Raw genomic sequence first — 27,351 nt, 5'->3', positions numbered from 1 at the left:
GTTCATACAAATATTTGCACATGTTAAGTTTGCTGAAAATAAATGCAGTTGACAGTGAGAGGACGTTTCTTTTTTTTGCTTGAGTTTATATGGCTAGAAACAATACAGTAATGTACATTGGGATTTAGGTCTAGGAGGTCATATGCATAAACTGTTAGAAATTAACATAATTAAAAACAATAATATAACATTGAAAGACTGATTTGGGTTTACATTTGCACTTAAACACTGAATTGGTATTGTGTTCTGATATGCTGTGAAAAGGTGAGGTCTGCAGTGCTAAGAGAGAGCAAGACAGGGGAGCAAAAGAAAAAAGGAAAGAGTATTCCAATAGAAACGACTGGGAGGGAATGCCCATTTAGGCACAATGTCTAACCCAAGCCTTGTGGATGTATGCATACAATTGGCCATTTGTGTAACACCAAAACATCTTATTAAAAAGTATTAAAAAACAGGAAACCTTCCAGAATCCAGCAACTTTATTAACAAAGAACAAGCACATAGCTGATCCTTTCAAATCCACTTCTCCACCAAATGCAAAATAAATCATTGTCTAATTCTACAAATATCTTGTCTAGCGACTTTAAATAAAGCTATATTTTCTGATGTAAATTAACACAAAACTAAACCACATCGGAAACTAAGCTTACAGCACCTTGCCATCCTCTTGGCGCCTTTCCTTGTCCAGTTCATACTTCTATAGAGGACAGCATTATGATTTTTACCACAAGCAGGAAGTGGCTAAAACACTATGCACTATACATTGCGGAAATGGCTGTCCTGCACAGTATGGGGTTTCCTACTCCCATTCGCAGGGGTCTGTCACTGGAGACCTCTCACAGGTGGTGTTTCTCCTGAATCTTTTAACATCTGTGTCAGCAGAGGGAGTGAAAGATCACCGACATCAGTGCAGGTGTGAAGAGTTTAGCATCATTTCCGGACCCCCTTATCAGACATCTTGAGCTTTTTAGCAGCAGCTTTGGGGGACTCTTTATTTTTGGCGTCTTTGGGGACCTCCACCCTCTTACCCTTCACCTCTTTCACTGACTTCTTGTCTGGCTTTGTCGCATTCTTCTTAGCTTTCTTGCCCTGCTCCTGTTTCTTATTTTCTCCCTCTTTCTTATTTTCTCCCTCCTTCTCTTTGTCTCTCCTAATCTTGCCCAAGGCCTTCTTAAACTCCCCCTTCTCTGGCTTGTCCTCCATCCTAGCTGCCGTTGCCACCTTAGCCTTCTTTGCCACCTCGTCCCTCGTCACCCCTAGGACCTTCTCCTTCTCCCTGGCCAGGATGTTCCTCACCTCGGCCAGCGCCATCTTGGCAATCTTTTTGGCCTCCAATCGCTCATGGATGATGGCCAGCTGCTGGTTCAGGGCCTCCCTCAGCTTCCAGCCCACGTCTTTGGTAAGAGGGTTTTCTGGGACACGAGAATACCATTTAGCGGCTTTGACAGTTTTTTCACTGCCAGGCTGCTAGGGCCACAACGCAAGCATATTGCTGACCACACTTCAAGCGTTTAGTAGGTTGCAAAGCACCCTGGGTAATTGGATTTGCTGACGGGGTATGTTAGGATAACAACAACTGGCATTTTGCTGCACTTTGGAAAGGTTTCGCTTTCCAGACAACATCTGTGGTCAAACACATTTTACTACACAGATGGGATTCAGTTGGTCCAACAGTTATATGACGTTGTCCAATATTACACTCAGCACACCACGCAATGATTTCATACCAAATACCTTATAACTACAAAAGGGGTAGTCAAATACAGCATGCGGCTAGAAACCAATTCATGATTGTATGTCAAGAAGCAATCATATTTTTTCTACTAGTACACTTAAATTCAAAAGATCCCGATATGGTTATTAGAACTATGGTAAGCAAGATCTTCATAGCTCAAACTCTACTGCACACTGGAACCCACACTGTTCCTCATGCAATACCTTTTTTGGCTTTTCTCTTGGAAACATGTCCTGGATTTTCATCTGAGGTTTAGAAAAACAAATAGTTAAAATATGGATATAGTCTCAGTAAGACTGGTGTATCTGCTTGGTGCTCAACTGCCAATATGAACAGCCGAATCGCAGAGCTTGCCTATAGTAGGGGAGAGCAACCGTTACAACAGAACAAAACCAGGCTCAACCAATAACAGATGGAGGGAAGTCTTGTACCTCTCTCAGCTTTCATTGACACCCGTGGCAAGCTCACTCATGGATGGGGCTAAGATTTTCTCTCACAATCTAATAGTAAAGCTTTTGACATAGAGCTTTCGGGAGTATTGGTAGTAATAATGCAGGCAGAATCTACTTGGGCCACCCCTCGTCTGGCATTGCCAAATAGTGGCTGCGGGTGAAGTCACGAAATCAGGGGCAAATTCAGTACGAATTAACAAAACTAAAAACCAGCCAGACCTCAAACAGATTCTAAGTTACAGCCCCCCCCCCCCCAAAAAAAAACTAAATGTGCATGTTGATAACATGGTAAAGCAGACAAAACGCTTCAACACATGTTGAGAGCATGGACTAGACTACAAAGCAATCTGGACATTCATCCACAACAAAGTACCTTTGGTCTCAGTAGCCGCCTCTTTTTTCTTGACCTTTGTTTTTGGAGATTCTGGTTCGATTAAGCTGGCTAAGAAGATAAAAAAAAAAAAACTATGACCACCAACATAAATCAACACTAACCTACCAATGTTCTATTTCAAAACTTTAGCAGAATATACAGGTTTCTTTAACTAGCAGACCTGCTTTCCATGAATGGAATGCCATGCATCCACGCATCTGAAAATTGACATGTGGCGTAGTCGGCTACTCAGAGCTGCTTGAAGTTTTGCTCTCAGCAGAGAGAATTTAAAAAAAGGGGAGCAGGTGAAGTACCTCTGTGTCTCGCTCTTTTCCGATCGGGTCGAGGTTCATCTGATATTTTTCAAAAGGAACATGGCATTAGAATCTAACAATGACCATTACTTACTGTGACCATTACTAATGAACACCAGGCAAAACTAATATCCAAAAATGACCAGAACTAAATTTGACAACTCAAAACATGCCCATGCCAAACCCCAAAGGCGGACGGACAGATGCTACCATTCAGGGCTCTACGCTGACCATTTTTACAAGCAGCATGTGCGCCTAAGTTGAACAATGTAGGAACACACCAGGAAATTTGGGAGCACAATCCAAAATATTTTGAGGTAATAAAGCTAGAATCCTTCATTTTTCTAGGCGCACTGGTGCTCCTAAATACAATTCCAGGTCTTACAGCAAAATATTTAGGTGCAAAATACAAGTAAAATGGTCACACTGTGGACCCCTGCCACACATTCACGATTGCATGTGTTTACCCGTACCTCCTATTCTGATGGTTTTATTACACTACTTGTAAGAGTATGACTTGGAAATGATGACCATGTGAGAGTGACATTACTGTATAACTAATTTTACACTTTATCAATACATTTGGAATCATATTTGTCACTGGTGCCAAAGACCAATCATCATCAAAGCCCAAACAATAGATGGGTAGTTGCAATGGAAATATGTAAGATTAGTAAAGTTCATATTCAGTTTAGAGTGATTAACAAAATGTTTAGCAAATGTATATATTTTTCCCTTTCTGTAATACACATGATATCCAGTGTTCTGTTTTTAACACACTGGTTGGTCACATGTTATGGATTAAACTCATATCTGTTGATAGTGATTGGAGGTACAAGGACCGAGGACACTGATTATTATTGTATTCTGTGAAACAATGATTCTGTAGCAGCTGACAAAGTCACTGACTTTTAGTTTTTTACTTCCTACAAGCGTCTTGGGCTGGTGTTGTCTCCATGTTGCAACTTGTATTAAATCAAATTGATTTATGATTGACTTTATCTGCGACTGCTCTTCTTTTGTTCACAATCAAAAGGGGCGACAACACCAGCCCAGCCCAGTCCACAATCAAAAGGGGCGTCAAAGCACCATTTGTACAATGGCCATCCAGGAGTCACTGGTTGTGCGCATACTCCACTTGCCTCTTCGCCAGCCCCGACGACTTAAAAAGCAACATCAAGTCCTTCAGGGCTTGTTTGACAGGGTAATGCTAATAACCCAAAAGGCCACGCAACATGACCACACCTCACCAATTGGGTCACTTGTCTAGTTCTATTTTAAAATGGGCAGTTAAGTATGACATGACCCGCTTGAGCTGCGGCGACATAATCTACTACAGCCACTATGACTTATTTTCACACGAGAGCATGAATCTCACCAGTTCAACCTGTTCCTAGCTATACGGTCAATGCTTGGTCATTGTACTTGAGTACTAAGTCAAGCCTCTAAATGAGTGAAAGCCAATACGAAATCCGAATGGATTCCACCCAAAAGCTTGCTCGGCAGGTTTATTGTATCTTTGACAGTGCCATTCCTTATACCTTTTGTGCCAGACATGTGTTTGCTAGTACTTACAAGAAACCTGTCTTCGTTTGCTTTCAATGTTGTCATAGACAACACGTTTTTGACCATACATACCATTACAAATGACTTGAATTTCTTGAGTTCCATCTATAGACCACAATGTTTAGAGTTTGAAATCTAAACTAGCTGGGTAAGTCTCTTTAGGGCGAGTGGGAGTCAGCATTGACCCATTTCAGAGATCTGGGGTTCAGGTTATGATCTGCGTCTCAAAGCAGGTAAAAGGTCCACGGAGGGTGGAATTCGGTAAAAGTCCTTGAACTCATAGTCGGGCTCAAAAAGCATGGAATCCTCCACATCAGGGAGCACATTTTTCCAAAACCACCTCGGGCTAAGTATGCAACATCATATTTCCTAACCCTGTCCCAGGACGTCTAGAAAATTGGTTTAAGGAACAGTCGAAAGCTAGTTTCTCAAAGGGTTGGCTTTAACAAAAGTGGACAGCTAACAAGAAATGATTAACACCTGTGCAGTGCTCCAGCAAGCCGGTCTCTAAATATCTTATGTGCAAAGTTTCAACCCCCCAAAAATCTATACTTTACCATGCAAGGGAAAAAAAAGAACATTCACAAAATAAAACACATAAACCTTAGCGAATAAATCATCTGAAAAACACGTTTTTAATTGTGTTTAACGAATGGATGACGAAGACAGGGATTGGGGACAAATAGCAGACCTGAATACGTCCAAAAACCAACAAACACAGAACATGAATAGTAATCCTAATATGGACAACAGAAAAATAAACATGATAATGAGGGAATGCTTCACTGATAAAGAAAAATTATAATCTTCCACAAAACTTTCAATAAAGCAAAAACTTAGACGAAAGGTCAAACCAAAGTAAAAAAGTATAAATATAATTCCTGCTAAGTGGATAAAAATGTGCGAACGTTAGGGCCCTAGGGCATGCAGTACTGTGGTTGGAAAAAAGAGAGCCGATCTGTTACCCAAGTGCAGCTGTTCATTGCAGAAAATCGGGTGTTTGCAGTCTGTTAAGTGGAAATGCACATCATAGAAAAGCTGGCTGGCATTTAAAACTGCTGCAAAAATCCTGAAGGCATAGTCTTCGCCCCACCATCAAAAATCTTCAAAAAAAGACTTGAGGGGTCAACATCTACACGACTTAACCCTTCAAATTATTCTTCCAGGGAATGGTGATGTTTACGGGGTGTTTTTCAACAAACGCACCTCAAGCAATGGGAAACAAGTCTAAAGAAGCAACAAGTCCACTTGGGACTTCATGCCACGGGGGATATGGCTACTGGTTATGGTAAGCAAGGCCTACTGGTTATGGAGGCCTAAGATCACACAACTCTTTCCCTGAACCCCGTCAGTCTGAGAAGTGCCAGCACTTTCCTCCTCCGCCGCTCCATCCTCATCCTCAAACGGGTTTATGAGGCCATAGAGGAAGGTGAAGAAGCCTTGAAACCAATCGGAGCCCTCCTCCACTAACATATCCGGGACCTCCTCGAGGGAGTCCGACCTTTCCTGACTGCCATCTTTGGTCAGGCCTACGCAAACAGAGGGGGAAACAAGGAAAGGGAGATAGGGAGGGAGAAAAAGAAAGAAGACAAAAAGGTGGTAGAGCAGGGGGAAAAAGGGAGGAAAGGAAAGGGTGGAAAGTTTTAAGCGAGGTCAGGCAGCGAGGGAAACTATGCAGGTCTAAGATTGCATGAAGCAGGGTTGGAGACTAAAGAGAGGAGAGAATAGCAATAGCATAGCCTAGAGGGGGGTGGGTGGGCGGGCATGCAGAGGGACTCTATAGAATCTATCACTAGCAGCAGGGACCACAGCTGTGCCAGACAGGCAGTGGTCTGGGTGACAAAGCAGAGCAGTAGTCTTTATGGCAGACAGCAGCAGAGTAGACCGAGTACCATAACATGGAACCAACTCATTGGACCAAACACTCCTGAAGTAGGTTCTTCCCTTTTTGATTAGAAAGAAATTAGCAACTTTAAGATCATATAACAAGTGACTTAGAGATGAGAGAACACAGACGTCTTCGTTATGACTGAGTCATTCTTAAAGCATGCGGCAATAGGCCCTGGATGTTATGTCAGTGGAAGTGAAACGCAACAGTCAGTATAAGAATCAAACTTCGAAACCCCTTTTCACAACATGCACATGCAGACTTTGTTGATTCATTGTCCAGTTTGGTAGAATTGACTAAAATAGTATCTTGTGGCAGAGATCGGTTAAACCAGTCAGTCATGCAAAAGAAAACCCAAATCAGTTATGTAATCACACAAACACACGTCAATAAATAACAATCCAGTTCAAATCGATGAACTTGCCTAGCAGTACTTTAGCATCCTCCACATCGAAGTCACCATCTCCATCAGCATCATAGGACGAAAGTTGACCTAGTAAAGTAATTGGAGTTAGTCTTTATCCCCGGGTCAGTGGGGGTTGGGTATGTATGGTGAAATGGGGGTGGGTTACTATACCCTACGCAATGAAAATAGCATAGGATGGGGGATATTAGCATTTAAATTATAATAACAAAAACAGTATGTTAATTGCTATCGTTCTTGGATGAGGATAATCATCACCGTTCATTTCCAGAAGTATTGCTATTTATTTCTACAATAAGCAATATTATCATGAGTGATGTTTTGAATGATCATATTAGCATTTCTGGTAAATCTGGTTACATAATAAAGTAATAAAACATCAAATCTTGGTTAACCCAGAAGTAAAATCTTGTGTAATTTGGTCAGCTGTGTGATAAACTTCTGGTTCTATGTGTGTTAGAAGTCTCCACCCTCGCAACATTCTCTACATCTTGTGCCAATATCATTTATGTTTAAGTCATGGTTCCAATAGTTCATATTTTTTTTTCCGAAGAGGTTGTCAGTTGGATATGTTTTCTGCAAGGTTTTGTTCATCTTACCCACCATATGAATATCATTTCCTGACTCAAATAGGGTTCCCTCAAGATTGCTCTGATGTCCAAAATATTACAAATAGAAATGTTTAAGTTGCATGTATTTGAAAATATCTACATTGGCCAGTCCAAAATGGCGTTTTAATTGTGTTATGGAAATATACTTACTTCCTATTACCAAGTAATTTACAGTTTCCAAGAATTGCTACATAGGGTTGTGTTTTTGGGAGTGATATTTGTTCTTGTTGAATCTGTTTCATCTTCTTCTTCCATACAACTATGAAGTTGTTAATGTTCTTTGAAAATATACATGTGAAAAGATTCTGGGGGTGAGCATGCGCATCTTCAGTAATTACCCATTGTTCCTCTTTAGTGCATTTAACAATATGTCTTAATTAAAAGCCTTGGGTGGCGAGTTGATACAATTAAAACCACCCTCAGACTTGGGGAGATGTAAAACTTTCCTTTTTATTTGCCCATATAAAGTCTTATGGCAGAGTATACTTTTTGAAAGAATGCCTTCAGTGGGGTAATTGGTATACAGGCCAGGCACTTCTGTACGTGCTCAAGCAAATTTTTTTTACAAACATTAACAAAGAGCAAACAATTGACGTAATGAAACAATAAATGCACACAAATTAGCGGGAGACAGAGGACATTCTGGAGAGAGATGTTCCTACTAGTGAGCCTTCTCCGCCCTTCTTGTGTCAACATTCTAAATTAGGGATGTCATTTATCAAAATACTAAGCTGCAGTGTAGACCACAACTCACTTATTTTAAATAGGCCGACAACAGAAAATGCATGTGAAACTTTAACGTTCACTGCCTGACAAGGCTTGCACAGCAATAATGTGTCATTTTTTATATTTTGGATCCATTTGGGTCTTATACAGACCCGACCCAATTTGGATCCGATTCATCTGACATATTTTGGGTAGGATCTGGTCCACCTCGGATCCGAATCGGATACTAACTTTCAAAAGAAATAACAGGATCCTGTGAGCTGGGAATTTCACAGATCCAAGTCCGTTCGGATCTCAATTTCGGGATCCGAGAATAGCATGTGCCTACGCGCAGAATCTGCCAATGAGAGATTAGCCTTATGGTAACATGTTAGCATTTCAATATTTAAATGTTTTAATGATGAGCTACACATTTTTCGTTCTGAAACAAACCAACCTTTTTTTTGTTCTGTTCCTACCGGAAAAATAAAAAAGTCCTGAACCAATTCGAACAAAAATGTACATTAGCCTGACATTCAATTACTTCACCAATCAATGTGGATACAGGCGCTTGCTATGGAGCGTGCACGGTATAGGCCTAGTCATTTTGGCCTGGGTGCTATTGGCTGCGTAGCAATAGTTGTTTACAATGCGCAATAGACAATCAAGTGTAGGGCGCTAGATGGGACTGAAATTTTGCGGGGAGAGAGCGAGAGTGGGTGGAGGAGGAGGATTGGCTTGAAGCACTGGGCATCTTATGACATGCATTATCGGAATTAGACCCACAGAATTACACCTACAGAGGAACGGCTTCTACAGAGGAACTTTGAATGTCTTTCAACTTCTGAGAGTTGGACCAGAGCTATCTAGTTAACGAGCTTGTTAGTGCAGAATTAAAAACGTGTCTCAACTTGTAGTAGTTAATATATCCAATGTGAAAAATCTTCTCAATTTCTGAACTACGCTTGTAATGTCAGCAGGTTACAGTAGCCTAAGCTTCGGAGGGGGAGAGGCAAGTTGCACACACACACACACACACACACACACAAGAGCGCACACAGATTTTCAGCTGGCAGGCAGACCCTGGAATAAGTTTGACTGACAGAGTGAGGGCTTTGGCACATTCGAGTTGTTGCGTTTGTGGGACCCCAAAAAAATGCCCCGAACGTAAAAGAACGTTATTAACTGTTCCCTGAACCGGTTCCAACCTCTATCACAACATAGCCACACTGTCTTATTTAAATAAACATGACTAGCTCAGCATAAAAAAGCAAGGAAGCAATGATTCAAAATATTATTTTGCCAGTTTTGCATCATTAAAAAAATACAGTGTGACTATTAAAAAAAGGTTAAATCTCTTTTATGACAAATGCAACTTAAAAATGTTGTATTTTCTCGGAATAAGAATTTAGTCAAAAGCAAGTGATTAGACGATATGTGTGGGAAATAAATGGATTATTTCAATTGGGACTGGAGGGCGGGTGAGTCTCATGATTATTTGGGGGCATGATCATGGGCGCAAATATCATACCTTGCATTGTCTCAGAGAGCTTAATGTGCAAGTCCTTTGCATTGGCTGCATGCAAGATTAAGACCAGACAAAAACATTCACATTGGAGAAATACAAATATTTGCAAGATTAATAAATTATTAACTATCAATTTGAGATCCAAACATGAGTTAGTAAACAGACATATTCAGATCCACACATTGAGCAAGTGCACACATGCACTATAGATAAAACTATGTCATGGTTGAGAAGTTGAAAGTTCAATGTTAAAATGCATCAAAGCACTCAGTATCACTTTGGGTTATTCCTCAATGGCATTCATGACTGTAGCAAAGGCTGAAGGTTCTACCAACTGACTGTGACAGACTGCTGTAGCTAGCAGGAAATGTAGCCCTGCTACAGTACTGTAGCATTTGTGTTTCCTGTTAAAAGGTTCAATGAAGCCGTTTTTATCTCAATATCAAATGGGTTCTGGGTTACAATTAAGTACCTTACTTTGATTTCTTTCAATTGAAATGGCCAAAAAGAAACAAAAACAGCTTCTTAGCAAAAAGCTATTTCTCAAGCAAGACTTTTGCTAGGACTGTCTGGGAGTGGCCTGAGTGAGGGACCTTATTGGGGGAGCCTATTTGTAGGGATATGTAACCTGAAAACTAGCCATTATTGGCAGAGAGGAGGGCAAACTATTTATTGGTCTATTAACTTATACTGCCTGGTGATATCCCAAAACATGTCAGGCTGTCTTTTCAAACAGCTCTTACACTTATTGTGCATTATCATTTTCACAATATTATTACAACCTCAGTATGTGTGTGTGTGTGTGTGTGTGTGTGTGTGTGTGTATATATATATATATATATATATATATATATAAATAACACACAGGAAAATCACATTTTTCACTGCACTGCTCCTTTAAGGTGTCACTTACCGATGACGCCTTGGTAGTCGACCAGGTCGAAGTAGACGGCGGCCACAGAGGTCCAGACGCCCAGGAGGGCAAGAACCATGAACCAGGTGAAGAAGGAGCTTCCTCCTGCTACCTCAGGCTTCTTGCCATTTTTACTGGACAGCTGGGCTTTGGCTTCTGTGATGGTGGGTGGGAGAGAGATGAGTCAGAGAGTCAGACCTGAAACTAATACTATACAGGATAAAGACATGTGTATACATGAGCCACACACAAATGCAATGTGTTTCATTTGAGGTGTAAAGTGGTCAAAATACAGGCCTAGGCCTAAATGTTCCAGAAATCAGAAAGCTTTTGTGGTTAAAAGAAGCTGACGGCAAAGAGATATCTTGCGATAATACTCATGACTTAAGACTTTTTTTGTTTTGTTTTGCAGTCAGAGATATAAAATGAGAAGTTAAATGGGTAAGAATGGAGAAATCTCATAAGCCACTGACCACATTTTTGATACTTACAACAACAACAAAAAAGTAGATAAAAATGTTGCCTATCTATAGCATGAAAACCTAAGAATGCCACATTGCAAACCTCAAGAGGCCTGAACATAGGCCTAGAGCTTTCAAGTAACTGAACTCAGAATTCAGTATGGTCGCCAGAGAGGCAAAAATACAAAAGCAGTGGAGTAATCATTCAGGTTTCTGTTGACACTGGACACAGAGCACTGTATGGGTAAAAACAACAGTATATTCGAAGAGACGGCAGTGGAATAAAGAACAGGTGCAGAGTCTGCTAACCCAAAGCTAGGTCAAACCATTTCACACATACAGATCAAATGAACTGATATTCGTCACATGCTTCGTAATCAACAAGTGTAGGGTAACAGTGAAACGCTTACTGGACACCATATATAGACACACAGCACCTGCTTATGTCATTGACAGTTCTTTATATTTTTTTATATGTATAGTCCTAAAAAAAATCTCCAAATGCCATCAGTCATAATCAATGCAGCCATTGGTTATTCGATTTCACTTTCATGCAAACCTCATCTACACACTACAGTTTGAGATTTTATTTCCAAAAGTTTAATAAAGTGGTCCCACATCTGCACCGAAACCAATCCAAAAACTAGGCACAATCCTATGACCTTATCGACAGAGCTGTGTCGTGCTCCACATCATCCCTCAGTTGAGTATAACAAACACCCAGATGTGCACCCCTCATAATAACAACGGTTTGTCCACCATCACCAAAAAAGGAACATTTCACGGGTCGAACCAATGTCTATAAAAGTAACCCTCATTCCGGAGAAGGCTGTTAACTGACGACATCGCTCCATCTACCTTCTGTGTGTTCGACAACCACCGCGGGTTCCAACACCGGGGTGGGCTTGACTATCGGCACTTCCATCCGTGCAGACCGTCCCTGACCCGTCCGAATGGGAAAAGCTTCAGTGAGTCTTATCTCCCTTATCCTTCCCCCAAACCCCTTTGCAACAGCTACCCTCCTCTATTTGTTCCAGGCAAACTCAGCAGGAACCCGATATGGGACCTGAACCGGCCAATAGGGCTATTTTTAGAGCTGTCTGCTTGTCCACCAGAAGACATTCAGGCATTGATATGGAGAGGCGGTGTTAACGCCATGCCAATGTGACATTACCCGGCATCTCTCAGGACAGAACCCCAGGGATTCAAAGGGTCATAAAAAAATGGCTGTCATTATTACCTCCCACCCCAGTAACAATAAAACAGCAACAGGCAGAGAAGGGGAGAGCTTCACTAAGTGAACTGGCTGACACTCATTCACACACTACCGTGTGGTGGAGCGGGCTGAGGGGGAGGGATTTAAAGGCTACAGGCCACAGCCCATGCAAATCCTGGCAGACTTTCAGGGACTTTGCTTGGCTGCCAGGGGGATACTCATTAGACCTACATGGGCGGTTTAAGCAGGCTCTCCGAGAGAGTAGAGGCATTTCAAAACTTCTCTGCACACTCAGGATTGCGGGACGTTATTCACAAACGTGCATCACCTGTCTGACATAGGTAGAGTACAAAGCAAATCTGCTGCAAAGAAGCGTGTGCATTTTGGGGAAGGAGCTGGGTTATTGCCAATGTGTTAAATGTTGCTCATCCAAGCCTCCAGAGGGGCGCAGCAGTCTAAGACACAGCATCGCAGTTCGATCCCAGGCTGTTGTCACATCCGGCCGTGACCGGGAGACCCATGTGGCGGTGCACATTTGGCCCAGCGTCGTCCGGATTTCCTTGTCTCATCGTGCTCTAGTGACTCCTTGTGGCGGGCCGAGCCCCTGCAAGCTGACTCCGGTCAGATTTGTTGTACAATTAAAGGTGAAATACACTGTACTTTAAACAGTCAGCAATGATCTTAGTTATTATTATTTATTTTTGGGGTCTATTTTACCCCCCAGTCTCTCCCCAATTTCGATCTTGTCTTATCGCTGAAACTCCCCAACGGGCTCGGGAGTCGGAGGTTGAGTCGTGCGCCCTCCGAAACCCGCCAGACTGTGCTACTTAACACCCACTTAACCCGGGAACCAGCCACACCAATGTGTCGGAGGAAACACTGTTCAACTGACGACCGAGGTCAGCCTGCAAGTCTGTAGTAACACCTCTAGCACTAGCGGTGCAGTGCCGTAGACCGCTGCACCACTCGGGAGGCCCAGTCAGCAATAATCTAATGAATTCAGGGCTTGTGAAATTATATTTAGGCCAAATAAGCCTTCCACAAACACAAGACCCACGAATAATTACATTACTTTATCAAAATAGTTGCAATAATCACTGATCTGGCTTTCAAATCTGTCCATGAAAATGCCCTTTTTGTTACAATTTTAACCAGCACCATGTATAATGCACATTTAGTTCTTGTAGCTGGCATTATGAAAAATGAACACTAAGTTTAGCCAACTTCGATCTATTTTCTAGTTAATAAGGCAGAACAGTTGAATTGTTATGAACACACCGTTCTGTCCTTCTCCAACTGTTTGAACAGCAGGCTAGCCTGTCCACTTTGTTCAGATGTTGAAATCAAGTGGCCTATGACCCATTCTGATGGACCAAACCTCAAATGCAAATAGGAAGTTAAAACTTTTTGTCGGGGAGGAAGAAGTGACCTCTCATTGTGTTGTGGCGGGGGGGGGGGGGCTTGCTGTGTGCGTGTATAAACAGAGAGGAAGAGGTGAGGCAAGGTTTCACTCATCAAAATCTGTCCAAAATAAGCCCAATGCATTTTATCAGCTTATTTTGGACCTAAGTGTGTCACCGGCCTTCTCGAGTTTGGGATGACTCCCCCTATTGTTAGAGGAGTGGGATTTTTCCTATGGAAAATGTCTCGGTTCTTCCATGGCCTGCATACTCACTAGACATGTCACCCATTGAGCATGTTTGGGATGCTCTGTACTGAAGTGTACGGCAGCGTGTTCCAGTTCCCATCTATATCCAGCAACTTTGCACAGCCATTGAAGAGGAGTGGGACACCATTCCACAGGCCACAATCAACAGCTTGATCAACTCTATATGAAGGAGATGTGTCACGCTGCATGAGGCTAATGTTGGTCACACAAAATAGACTGGTTTTCTGATTCACGCCCCTAGCTTTTATTTGTACTTTTTTCATATAGTACCAGTCAAAAGTTTGGACACACCTACACATATTGAATCATGTAGTAACCAAAAAAAAAGTGTTAAACAAATCAAAATATATTTTCTATGTGAGATTCATAAAAGTAGAAACCCTTTGCATTGATGACAGCTTTGCACACTCTTGGCATTCTCTCAACCAGCTTAAACTGGAATGCTTTTCCAACAGTCTTGAAGGAGTTCCCACATATGCTGAGCACTTGTTGGCTGCTTTTCCTTCACTCTGCTGCCCAACTCATCCCAAACCATCTCAATTTGGTTGAGGTTGGGGGATTGTGGAGGCCAGGTCATCTCATGCAGCACTCTGTCATTTTCCTTCTTGGTCGAATAGCCCTTACACGGCCTGGAGGTGTGTTGGGTCGTTGTCCTGTTGGGAAACAATGATATCCCACTAAGCCCAAACCAGATGGGACGGCGTATCACTGCAGAATGCTGTGGTAGCCATGCTGACTAAGTGTGCCTTGAATTCTAAATAAATCACTGACAATGTCACAAGCAAAACACACACACGCATCACACCTCCTACTCCATGCTTTACGGTGGGAAATGCACATGCAGAGATCATCCGTTAACCCACACCGCATATCACAAAGACACGGCGGTTGGAACCAGAAATCTCCAATTTGTACTCCAGACCAAAGGACAAATTTCTCCAGGTCTAATATCCATTACTTGTGTGTTTATGTGTACATACATACATACATACATACTATATATACACTGCTCAAAAAAATAAAGGGAACGCTTAAACAACACAATGTAACTCCAAGTCAATCACACTTCTGTGAAATCAAACTGTCCACTTAGGAAGCAACACTGATTGACAATAAATGTCACATGCTGTTGTGCCAATGGAATAGACAACAGGTCGAAATTATAGGCAATTAGCAAGACACCCCCAATAAAGGAGTGGTTCTGCAGGTGGTGACCACAGACCACTTCTCAGTTCCTATGCTTCCTGGCTGATGTTTTGGTCACTTTTGAATACAGGTAACGAGTGGAGGACAGAGGAGCCTCTTAAAGAAGAAGTTACAGGTCTGTGAGAGCCAGAAATCTTGCTTGTTTGTAGGTGACCAAATACTTATTTTCCACCATAATTTGCAAATAAATTCATTAAAAAATCCTACAATGTGATTTTCAGGATTTTTTTTCTAATTTTGTCTGTCATAGTTGAAGTGTACCTATGATGAACATTACAGGCCTCTCATCTTTTTAAGTGGGAAAACTTGCACAATTGGTGGCTGACTAAATACCTTTTTGCCCCACTGTACGTACGTACGTACATACGTATATACATACATACATACATACAACCGGTCAAAAGTTTTAGAACACCTACTGATTCAAGTATTTTTCTTTATTTTTACTATTTTCTATATTGTAGAATAATAGTGAAGACATCAAAACTATGAAATAACACATATGGAATCATGTAGTAACCAAAAAAGTGTTTATATTAGAGATTCTTCAAATAGCCACCCTTTGCATTGATGACAGCTTCGCACACTCTTGAAATTCTTTCAACCATACATACATACATACATACATACATACATACACACATACATACTAGAGGTCAACCGATTATGATTTTTCAACGCCGATACCGATTATTGGAGGACCAAAAACGGAGATACCAATTAATCTGCAGATTTGTAAAAATGTACTTGTAATAATGACAATTACAACAATACTGAATGAACACTTATTTTAACTTAATATAATACATCAATAAAATCAATTTAGCCTCAAATAAATAATGAAACATGTTCAATTTGGTTTAAATAATGCAAAAACAAAGTGTTGGGGAAGAAAGTAAAAGTGCAATATGTGCTATGTAAGAAAGCTAACGTTTAAGTTCCTTGCTCAGAAGTTTTAGGTTGTAGTTATTATAGGAATTATAGGACTATTTCCCTCTATACCATTTGTATTTCATTAACCTTTGACTATTAGATTTTCTTATAGGCACTTTAGTACTGCCAGTGTAACAGTATAGCTTCCCTCTCCTCGCTCCTCCCTGGGCTCGAACCAGCAACACAATGGCAACAGCCAACATCGAAGCAGCGTTACCAACTACTAGAAGGCTCAGAGCGAGTGACGTTTGAAACGCTATTAGCGCACGCTAACTAGCTAGCCATTTCACTTTGTTTACACCAGCCTCATCTCGGGAGTTGATAGGCTTGAAGTCATAAACAGCGCAATGCTTGACGCACAACGAAGAGCTGCTGGCAAAACGCACGAAAGTGCTGTTTGAATGAATGTTTACGCGCCTGCTTCTGCCTAAAACCGCTCAGTCAGATACTTAGATACTTGTATGCTTGAATGCTCAGTCAGATTATATGCAACGCAGGACACGCTAGATAATCTCTAGTAATATCATCAACCATGTGTAGTTAACTAGTGATTATGATTGATTGTTTTTATAAGATACGTTTAATGCTAGCTAGCAACTTACCTTGGCTTACTGCATTCGCATAACAAGTGCTTCCTTGTGAAGTGCAACGAGAGAGAGGCAGGTAGTTATTGCGTTGGACTAGTTAACTGTAACGTTGCAAGATTGGATCCCCCGAGCTGACAAGGTGAAAATCTGTCGTTCTGCCCCTGAACAAGGCAGTTAACCCACCGTTTCTAGGCCGTCATTGAAAATAAGAATGTGTTCTTAACTGACTTGCCTAGTTAAATAAAGGTATAAAAAAATAATTTTTATTTGTTTAAAACGACGCCCAAAAACACTGATTTCTTATTGTTACGAAAACTTGAATTTGGCCCTAATTAATCGGCAATTCCGATTAATCGGCCGACCTCCAATAAATAAATAAATACCTACCTACCTACCAACCAGTATAGATGCACGGACCGGTTTGGATTTTTACTTTGTCATTATGGGATATTGTGTGTAGATTGATGAGGGGAAAGAACTATTTCATCCATTTTAAAATAAGGCTGTAACGTAACAAAATGTGGGAAAAAGTCAAGGGGTCTGAATACTTTCCAAACACACTGTATATCATAAAAAACGGTATACCGCCCTGCCCTAGCATCACCTCATTACATACAGATCTCTGGTGTAAATGGGAAGGTGCACACAGCACAGAAGGACGAAGGAGACGAGACCAAAAAGAAAACAAGAGAACAATCAAGACAATCGCTCATAAAAAAAACATAAAGAAAAACGTTATTCTTGCTAAACAAGGCATTTGGAATATTGTGTAAAAACACCAATTCAAATTGATTCGATAAAAATCGCCCAGCCCTAGTGTAAAAGGGGATATGCTAAAAGCCTGCGTACTGTATAAGTGATACACATATTTTTTAGCTGATACAGAATACAGAAATAACAGGATATTGGCAGATGATAAGTTGGCTGTAACACAACCGGCCGTGATCGGGAGTCCCATAGGGCAGCGCTCAACGTCATCCGGGGTAGGTCGTCATTGTAAATAAGAATTTGTTCTTAACTGACTTGCCTAGTTAAATAAAAGTAAAAGGAAACATTTTACTATCCGTTTTCAATAATAAAACTATTTGCATCTGTTTTGTATAAGGTATTTGCTACTCGCTCACATTTTCAAACACTTAGCCTTCACAAGACTACAAGAGAATGAAAATAGCCTACCAAGTGAGCCTAAAAATAAATGCCAACAAACTGTCTAAACTGTTTGCATTCCCCGTTGGAACATGGGTACTGACAGTCCTGAAAAGGTTGCAGCCCTAATCTAGCAGACCTACGTTTTAAAGCCCCTAAGCCATTTGTGCAGGCGTTTACAGATTTTGCATGTCATCCTTTCAGAGGGGCCATGCTAATCTCTGTATCAATCCAATTTTTGCTGCCGAAGCGTTTACTACAACCTTCCCTACCGACTCTCTCTGGAGAGACATACCCCCTCACTCACACTGGCCAGACCTGTTTCTGGCCACAGACAGACTACCAACTGAATACTGTTACTTCCTTTTTAATTGTGTAGTTAGTTGTAAGAAACTCGCTCTCTCTGTTCTCTTTCTCTGCTGGTGTCATTTGTGGGTATGTTGTTCTGTTTGAGCTTGCATAAGGATCCTGTGGAATGTCTGCTTTGACACAGTCCCCTTCTCTTTCAAACACATGCTCTCTCTCTCTCTCACACTCACACACACACACACACACGCACACGCACACGCACACGCACACGCACACGCACACGCACACACACACACACACACACACACACACACACACACACACACACACACACACACACCTCGATTTTAGGGACTTAAGTTGGTGCATGTGGTCACATTGACAAGATAATGTTACCACCGTCCTCGACTCCCCCACCCCCTGGCTCTCACACAAGGCCAGTTTGATTTAATCATGATCTGTTTGGTTTCCCAACTAATACCACCTGGTTACTTCATACACTGTCATGGTTTGGCTAAAATGGCCAGTCACAAGTTACCAAGTCCACAGAAAGGGGAGTGGAAGAGACTCCCAGACCAGATACAGGAAAGATACAGGGTAAACTAATCAAATGGCTACACGTCCCCCTCCTCAAATACCTTGACTAACCGGTGCCCCTGCACATTGACCCTGTACCGGTACCCCCTGTATATAGCCTCGTTACTGTTTTTTTACTGGTGCTCTTTAACTATTGGTTATTTTGAACTTATCTATTTATTTGTTTGAACTTAACACTTATTTTTCTTAAAACGACATTGTTGGTTAAGGGCTTGTAAGTCAGATTTTACTGTAAGATCTACACCTGTTGTATTCGGCGCACGTGACAGATAACATTTGATTTGATGCTGCTAAATACTTCCTTCAAGCACATAGGGCCAACACACCAGCCTCCATTCATAACCAAAGTGACCTTTAGAGATACTGCTCACATTACCAGTAACATAACAGCATTCTATGGACTATGTGGGAGCATCAGGAAATGAACTATGATGCTCAGTTGAAATCTAAAATGAAGCTTTTTCGCTGATGTAGCGACCGGACACAATTTAAAAGCAATTAGCCTAAATCATTTCAAAACCACCTTACTGTCTCTCCATAAAGGCATGCTTGTGTCCTTTAACGTCTGTAGAACAAAGACATTCAGAACCATAGTGCAAACTGAACAAACAGAGTCCGGTCTCTGAGACGCAGCAGGACCACATACTGTACAAAGGACTCTAGTAATAAAGCGGGCAAATTGACTTATTCAAATACTGATACTTCGGTGCCATCAATTCAATAGCAGTAAAATTAACTCAAGGATCAGTGAGACCAAACAAAAAAAACTTCAGCATAGCTGACAAGAATGTGTGAAATGTTCACAACCCTCATTCATCAGTTATACAACATTTTCAGTCCTACAGCTCTTGTACAGCTCGGTGCAAAATCCAAAGCAGAACAGGCAAGCAAAACAACATCCCCTACAAACAAGCTCACACCACACATGCAAGATTATTCCCTAACTAAGAATAGTATTTAGTTTGGGGGGTGGGAGATACACTGCAAAGAAAACACACAAGGTCACATGTCAGTTGTTGCCTTTACCAGTTCTGTGGCCTTCGTCCAATTAAACCATCAGGCTGAGAGAAGAGGCTGGAGGAGCAAATTCATTGTTTATAAAATAATAATATGACAAGACATAATAAAATATGGCATGTCAATAGAAACACTGTGTAGAATATCAATGACAATCCAACCTCTGAACAAACAATATGTTGAAAGGATGCAGATTCAAAAGGAACAGCTGTTTTTATATTTTGGTCATACAGTATAGTAACTGACTTCCACATACTTTTTCTGTATTATTACATAAATGCAGCATGTTGAAAGGGAAACTAGGAAATAGCTTTCACGTTGAGGCATCAATAAGTCCCTATAGCTTTAAATTATTTTTGAAATGTAAACTTGATTTAGTTAGACAAGTCAGTCAAGAACTAATTCTTATTTACAATGACAGCCTACACCCGCTTAACCCGGATGACGCTGGGCCATTTGTGCGCCACCCTAAGGGACTCCCAATAACAGCCGGTTGTGATACAGCCTGGATTCGAACCAGGGTGTCTGTAGTGATGCCTCTAGCACTGAGATGCAGTGCCTTACACGCAACCCAATCCCGGCTGCGCGCATGCCCCATCGTGCATAAATGTATTTTGTCCCCCCACACCAAATGCGATCACGGCAAACAGGTTCAATTATATTAATTTGGGGACAGGTCGAAAAGCATTAAACATTTATGGCAATTTAGCTAGCTAGCTTGCACTTGCTAGCTAATTTGTCCTATTTAGCTAGCTTGCTGTTGCTAGCTAATTTGTCCTGGGATATAAACATTTGAGTTGTTATTTTACCTGAAATGCACAAGGTCCTCTACTCCACCAATTAATTCACACATAAAACGGTCAACCGAATCATTTCTAGTCATCTCTCCTCCTTCCAGGCTTTTTCTTCTCTTGACTTTATATTGCGATTGGCAACTTTCATTAATTAGGTGCATTACCGTCACTGACCTCGTTTGTCTTTCAGTCAGCCACGTGGGTATAACCAATGAGGAGATGGCCCGTGGGTACCTGCTTCTATAAACCAATGAGGAGATGGGAGAAGCAGGACTTGCAGCGCAATCTGCGTCAGAAATAGAACTGACTTCTATTTTAGCCCTTGGCAACGCAGACGCTTGTTGGTGCGTGCGAGCAGTGTGGGTGCAATTAATGAATAATATAGATTTCAAATTTTATTTTGCAATGCTCGCGCACTCGACACGAGAGGTGTAGTCAGCCTGTTAGACCACTGTGCCACTCGGGAGCTATAGGCACGCAGTTGATAGTCATCAGATGTTGGGAAGTGAGTATGAGGCCTGTTCAGGGGGGGTGCAACACAGCCCATGTTAACTAACAGAAATGTATCACAGATGCGTCTGTCTTGTTGAATAGTGAATAGTGTCAGTTCTACAAATTACATTTCTATCAGCAACTGAACAGTTCACCTAATGAATATGCCCCTGTACAACGTCAACATACATGTAAGGGGAGGAGCCTTGAGTTGTGAAACGCTCAGATAAGAACAGTACATAATGTTCCAAAGGACTTTTTATTAATACAACCACCGTTTGATCATGCATAACATGCAAAGTGTGTACCTTCAACTCATTTGCAACCACTTGAAGTTGATAAAAAGTTTGCAATTGCTTACCCTTATGGCAGGAACCATAATATTCACACCGATATGATCGATTTGTATGATAGTGGCCTGATGATTATCATCTTATTGAAAGTGTAACAAAACATGGTATAAATGCTGCGTTCTATATCAGATGAATAAAAAAAACTAGTTATGGAAGTAGCCTAAAAATGAGGGGCACTGAAACCCTGATAGTAACAGAAGATTGCCACAATCGACTTACCTTTGTGCAACACATTCTAAGGTTATATAAGGCTACAAGAACTAGAAGTCTACGAAAAACAACTGACTTGCCTGGTTAAATAAAGGTTAAATATATTTATTTTTTTAAATGCAATACCATTTCGGGTAAACTTTTCTAGGACACGTGTCACAATGACACTGGAGTTTTTGAAAAGGGGCCCAATATTTAGCATGACTTGTACAAGCACCCCCTTGCAGTCTGCTCTGAAACCAATAGTTTCGAAAGTTTAAAGCAGGGAGCTTAGCCCATGACAATATAATTCATCATCTCGATAACTTGGGGAGCGGTCCTGCGATGAGAAAAAGGGGTGTCCATATAATTTCAAATGGATCCATATGGCCATATGGGTCCTGGTTCGCAACAGTGACGATATAAGCCACGTGTAACCCCTCCCACGTTCTCCCACTATTGACACGTGAGCACTTGGGAGAAATTAAGAAAAAGTAAATGGGGGGGGGGGGCGACAATACACGCAACTGATGCCGTTTCCGATGAAGTCGACGAGGTTGATATTGTAATTGGTCTCGCTGCGTAAAATGACACATATTGTCATACGTGAGCACAAGATGATACAGATACCATAGCCAATCTAAAATGCACGGGCTATGGTCGTGCAAACTATTCTTTGCAACCTGACGAATTGCACGAACATTTTTCAAATCGAACAAATGCCCTGTTATGAATAGTATGTATAATGTATAGTAAGATAGGGAAAGCGTCTGAAATCTGGATATAAAGAGACACTGTTTGTGTTGTTTACTATAACTCGAAACAATGTACTGTACAGTTGATGGTTCCGTAAAAAGGGGCACAATTGCTGGCTTACGTTGTTGGTATATTGTTGACGTTATGCTACCTACTGTCCAGTTTTATAGGCTTCGTATTATTTATTGTATTTGTTGTATCGTATTGTTGTAGGCTAACTTGCAATGCTTAAATGAAAATGTCAATATTGCCCCCCGATTAACTTTTAAAGCCATTCTGCAGCTAAGTGAAGGTTGGTTCCATGCACCACTGCCACTACTAAAATTACGAACCTTTCATTTTGTGTCCTCGTGCGTTTTTCTTCGGGGCCATGGCTATTCGAAGTTGCTTGAATTCAAGTAGAAATGTGCAAATTCAAAATTAACGAGCTTCACTCTCAATTTCTTGCACTAAAGGTGGCCCAATAGAAATCAAATCTCTGCCCTCATAACCCGAAGCCCATAGCAACCCCGTCCACTGTTTAGTGAATGCGCCCTCAGCCAGTGCGAGCTTCACGAAGACAAGGTGGGCGGAGAAAAGGAAAATCTCGTCCAATTCGCTTTCAGAGGTGGTCGTCTTATTCAATCGTATGGATACAGTCATTGGGATACCCCCGCAGGCTAGAACCGCCTTGTTTATCCCCCCTTTATGTGGTTTTAACTATAAGGGATACAGCTTTTGTCAAAATTGACTTTTCGTAGGTTATGAGAACTACGCTGAAGAAGACAGCTTGTCTGTCGAAACGTTGGTTATTAGGTTATTAAATGATTGCATCTGAGCTCCTAGTGTGCGGCAATTTTTTAGAAGAACTTACGCAGCATGTTAGTAGAATTAACGTAGCAGTTTAGGATACTTATGTTAAGGTTAGGGTTAGCTAAAATGCTAAAAATATATTTTTGACATTCATTTGACAAAAGCTGTATCCCATCTAGACATAACCGTTTTACGTCAGCGCTCGAACGTGGCAAGATGGAAGATACACCCATCGCGAGAACTGACTGTTTTTCACAGTACACTATTAGCTTGTTATTACATAACCTATGTAATCTCTGAGCCTTTGTGCAGTTGTAACCAGTTTTTAACAAATATGTGGCTTAAAACCACGTAATCTTGTTGTGGAATGTGATTGATGGATGTTTTATGTGCATTTGATAGAGAACTCTCAGTATCACAAAGATGAGACCGTGCAGAGAATGACCACCGTCAGCGTCACACGGATCAGAGAACGTGCAGAGAATGAATCACATCGAGTAGCCTAGCTTCCATGAGCTCAGTAGTGCTTGCGCAATTAAATCCAGTGTCAACGGTGGTGATTCTACTCTTATTCATCAGAAACCAATATATATTATTATCAAAGTAGAGAACCCCCTTTATAAATTGCAAATATTCCATCGACAGCATACTAAATCTAAATCATTACTGTCCAGTTCAATATTCAATTATGATGTAGCCTACACGTGCTAGCCTAGTATACTGTGTGTCTGTAGGTTGATGTTCCATACATTGTGCCCTTCCCCAATTTATTCAATTGTCCACATCATCAAAGACAGTGCAGATGGGTCCTTTCCAGGCAATGTGAAAATCCTAGACACACTTTGCCTGTATAAAACTACACATACGTATACACCATTTTTTGATTGAACTAAGGACATTTAGTTTTAGTTGAAGTCGAAAGTTTACATACACCTTAGCCAAATACATATACAACATGATGCCGAATACACCCCCGCAACATGATGCTACCACCCCCGTGCTTCACGGTTGGGATGGTGTTCTTCGGCTTGCAAGCATCCCCCTTTTTCCTCCAAACATAACGATGGTCATTATGGCTAAACAGTTCTATTTTTGTTTCATCAGACCAGAGGACATTTCTCCAAAAAGTACAATCTTTGTCCCCATGTGCAGTTTCAACCCGTAGTCTGGCTTTTTTATGGCAGTTTTTGAGCAGTGGTTTCTTCCTTGCTGAGCAGCCTTTCAGGTTATGTCGATATAGGACTCGTGTTTAATGTGGATCTAGATAAAGGTGGGGTGGGGGGGGGGGAGTATTTGATCCCCTGCTGATTTTGTATGTTTGCCCACTGACAAAGAACTGATCAGTCTATGATTTTAATGGTAGGTTTATTTGAACAGTGAGAGACAGAATAGCAACAACAAAATCCAGAAAAACGCATGTGAAAAATGTTATAAATTTATTTGCATTTTAACGAGGGAAATAAGTATTTGACCCCTCTGCAAAACATGACTTAGTACTTGGTGGCAAAACCCTTGTTGGCAATCACAGAGGTCAGACATTTCTTGTAGTTGGCCACCAGGTTTGCACACATATCAGGAGGGATTTTGTCCCACTCCTCTTTGCAGATCTTCTCCAAGTCATTAAGGTTTTGATGCTGACGTTTGGCAACTCGAACCTTCAGCTCCCTCCACAGATTTTCTATGAGATTAAGGTCTGGAGACTGACTAGGCCACTCCAGGAATTTAATGTCCTTCTTCTTGAGCCACTCCTTTGTTGTCTTGGCCGTGTGTTTTGGGTCATTGTCATGCTGGAATACCCATCCACGACCCATTTTCAATGCCCTGGCTGAGGGAAGGAGGTTCTCACCCAAGTTGTCCTGTCCATTTATCAGAAAAACACACCAAAAGCATAATGTTTCCCCTTCCATGTTTGACGGTGGGGATGGTATTCTTGGGGTCATAGGCAGCATTCCTCCTCCTCCAAACACGGCGAGTTGAGTTGTTGCCAAAGAGCTCCATTTTGGTCTCATCTGACCACAACACTTTCACCCAGTTGTCCTCTGAATCATTCAGATGTTCATTGGCAAACTTCAGACGGGCATGTACAGGGGGCTATAAAGTATTTAGTCAGCCACCAATTGTGCAAGTTCTCCCACTTAAAAAGATGAGAGAGGCCTGTAATTTTCATCATAGGTACACTTCAACTATGACAGGCAAAATGAGGGGGAAAAAATCCAGAAAATCACATTGTAGGATTTTTAATGAATTTATTTGCAAATTGTGGTGGAAAATAAGTATTCCATTTGCAAATAATCGCACCAACTGTTGTCACCTTCTCACCAAACTGCTTGGCGATGGTCTTGTAGCCCATTCCAGCCTTGTGTAGTTTTACAATCTTGTCCCTGACATCGTTGGAGAGCTCTTTGGTCTTGGCCATGGTGGAGAGTTTGGAATCTGATTGATTGATTGCTTCTGTGGACAGGTGTCTTTTATACAGGTAACAAACTGAGATTAGGAGCACTCCCCTTAAGAGTGTGCTCATGATCTCAGCTCGTTACCTGTATAAAAGACACCTGGGTGCCAGAAATCTTTCTGATTTAGAGGGGGTCAAATGCTTATTTCCCTCATTAAAACGCAAATCAATTTATAACATTTTTTACATGCGTTTTTCTTGATTTTTTTGTTGTTATTCTGTCTCTCACTGTTCAAATAAACCTACCATTAAAATTATAGACTGATCATTTCTTTGTCAGTGGGCAAATGTACAAAATCAGCAGGGGATCAAATAGTTTTTTCCCTCACTGTACTTTTGTACCTGTTTCCTCCATTATCTTCACAAGGTAATTTGCTGTTGTTCTGGGATTGATTTGCACTTTTCGCAACAAAGTACGTTCATCTCTAGGAGACAGAATGTGTCTCCTTCCTGAGCAGTATGATGGCTGCGAGGTCCTAGAGTGTTTATACTAGCGTACTATTGTTTGTACAGATGAACAGGATACCTTCAGGCGTTTGGAAATTGCTCCCAAGGATGAACCAGACTTGTGGAGGTCTACCATTTTTTTCTCAGGTCTTGGCTGATTTCTTTTGATTTTCCCATGATGTCAAGCAAAGAGGCACTGTTTGAAGGTAGGCCTTGAAATACATCCACAGATACACCTCCAATTGCCTCAAATTATGTCAATTAGCCTATCAGAAGCTTCTAAAGCCATGACATAATTTTCTGGAATTTTCCAAGCTGTTTCAAGGCAAAGTCAACTTAGTGTATGTAAACCTCTGACCCACTGTAATTGTAATACAGTGAATTATAAGAGGAGTACTCTGTCTGTAAACAATTGTTGGAAAAATGACTTGTGTCATGCACAAAGTAGATGTCCTAACCGACTTGCCAAAACTATAGTTTGTTAACAAGATCATTTGTGGAGTGGTTGAAAAACGAGTTTTAATGACTCCAACCTAAGTGTATGTAAACTTCTGACTTCCACTGTAGTTTGCCCCCGGAGATGCGTTGTGCAAGGGGCAGGTTCATGCATTTGGTGCATTACTGATGTTAGAATGCTTTTCAGTGAATGTTTTCTTTTACTTTGATATTTTAGTCATTTAGCAGACTCTCTTATCCAGAGAGTGCATTCATCTTCAGATAGCTAGGTGGGACAACCACATATTACAGTCATAGTAAGTACATTTAGCCTCTATCAGCAACGTCAGCGCTACTAAGGGGGTGTAGGGTGTTGAGGTGTAGGGTTTGAGCATAGCCTGAAGGTAAGGAGGGGCAGTTCCTCTTGCTGCTCCGTATTTTATTTGTTATTTTATTTAACCTTTATTTAACTAGGCAAGTCAGTTAAGAACATGTTCATATTTACAATGAAGTCCTACCTCGACCAAACCCTAACCCGGACGACTGGGCTAATTGTGTGCCACCCTATGGGACTACCAATCACGGCCGGTTGTGATACAGCCTGGAATTCAACCAGGATCTGTAGTGACGCCTCTAGTACTGAGATGCAGTGCCTTAGACCACTGCGCCACTCGGGAGCAAGCACCATGTTCTTGTAGTGGATGTGAGCTTTGACTGTAAGCCAGTGGAGTGTCCTGAGGAGCATGGTGACATGGAAGAACTTTGGCAAGGTTTAACACCAGGCGGGCTGCAGCGTTCTGGATAAGTTGCAGGGGTTTGATGGCACAAGTGGGGAGGTAGTGTCATCCTCTACGGATGTTGTAGAGCATGAACCTGCAGGAGCGAGTTACTGCTTTGATGTTTGCAGAGAACTACAGGATGTTGTTTAGGGTCACGCCAAGGTTCTTTGCACTTAGGGAGGGGTCACTGTGGAGTTGGCAACCGTGATGGA

General features: G+C 41.4%; 1 protein-coding gene across 5 annotated transcripts; it reads right to left on the bottom strand.

Moving 5' to 3' along the window:
• Positions 1-464: 464 nt before the first annotated feature.
• On the bottom strand, positions 465-22,774 carry asph (aspartate beta-hydroxylase). Of its 5 annotated transcripts, XM_036985765.1 has the most exons (8): positions 22,567-22,774; positions 19,660-19,707; positions 10,510-10,665; positions 6,753-6,821; positions 2,875-2,913; positions 2,561-2,629; positions 1,939-1,980; positions 465-1,412 (listed from the first exon to the last, which is right to left on the bottom strand). In XM_036985765.1, the coding sequence occupies exons 3-8, from the start codon at positions 10,586-10,588 to the stop codon at positions 931-933; spliced, it is 780 nt and encodes a 259-aa protein (XP_036841660.1). In that variant the 5' UTR covers positions 10,589-10,665; positions 19,660-19,707; positions 22,567-22,774; the 3' UTR covers positions 465-930. The 5 variants fall into 5 exon arrangements, with proteins under 5 accessions (XP_036841660.1, XP_021468764.2, XP_021468762.2 ...); XM_021613089.2 differs by lacking the exon at positions 19,660-19,707; XM_021613087.2 differs by lacking the exons at positions 19,660-19,707; positions 22,567-22,774 and adding an exon at positions 11,829-12,023.
• Between the last annotated feature and the right edge of the window lie 4,577 nt (positions 22,775-27,351).

This window comes from Oncorhynchus mykiss, chromosome 8 (assembly GCF_013265735.2).
Source record: "Oncorhynchus mykiss isolate Arlee chromosome 8, USDA_OmykA_1.1, whole genome shotgun sequence".
NCBI classification, from domain to species: Eukaryota; Metazoa; Chordata; class Actinopteri; order Salmoniformes; family Salmonidae; genus Oncorhynchus; species Oncorhynchus mykiss.
This window is presented reverse-complemented; position numbering and strand designations above follow the sequence as displayed.

Excerpts from the sequence above, each read along its gene's own strand:
- asph (XM_021613087.2), bottom strand. The coding sequence starts at position 11,895 with ATGGAAGTGCCGATAGTCAAGCCCACCCCGGTGTTGGAACCCGCGGTG. Across the intron at positions 6,822-10,509 it reads CGACTACCAAGGCGTCATCG|GTCAACTTTCGTCCTATGAT; the intron begins GTAAGTGACACC and ends TTACTTTACTAG. Across the intron at positions 1,981-2,560 it reads GGCGGCTACTGAGACCAAAG|ATGAAAATCCAGGACATGTT; the intron begins GTACTTTGTTGT and ends TCTAAACCTCAG.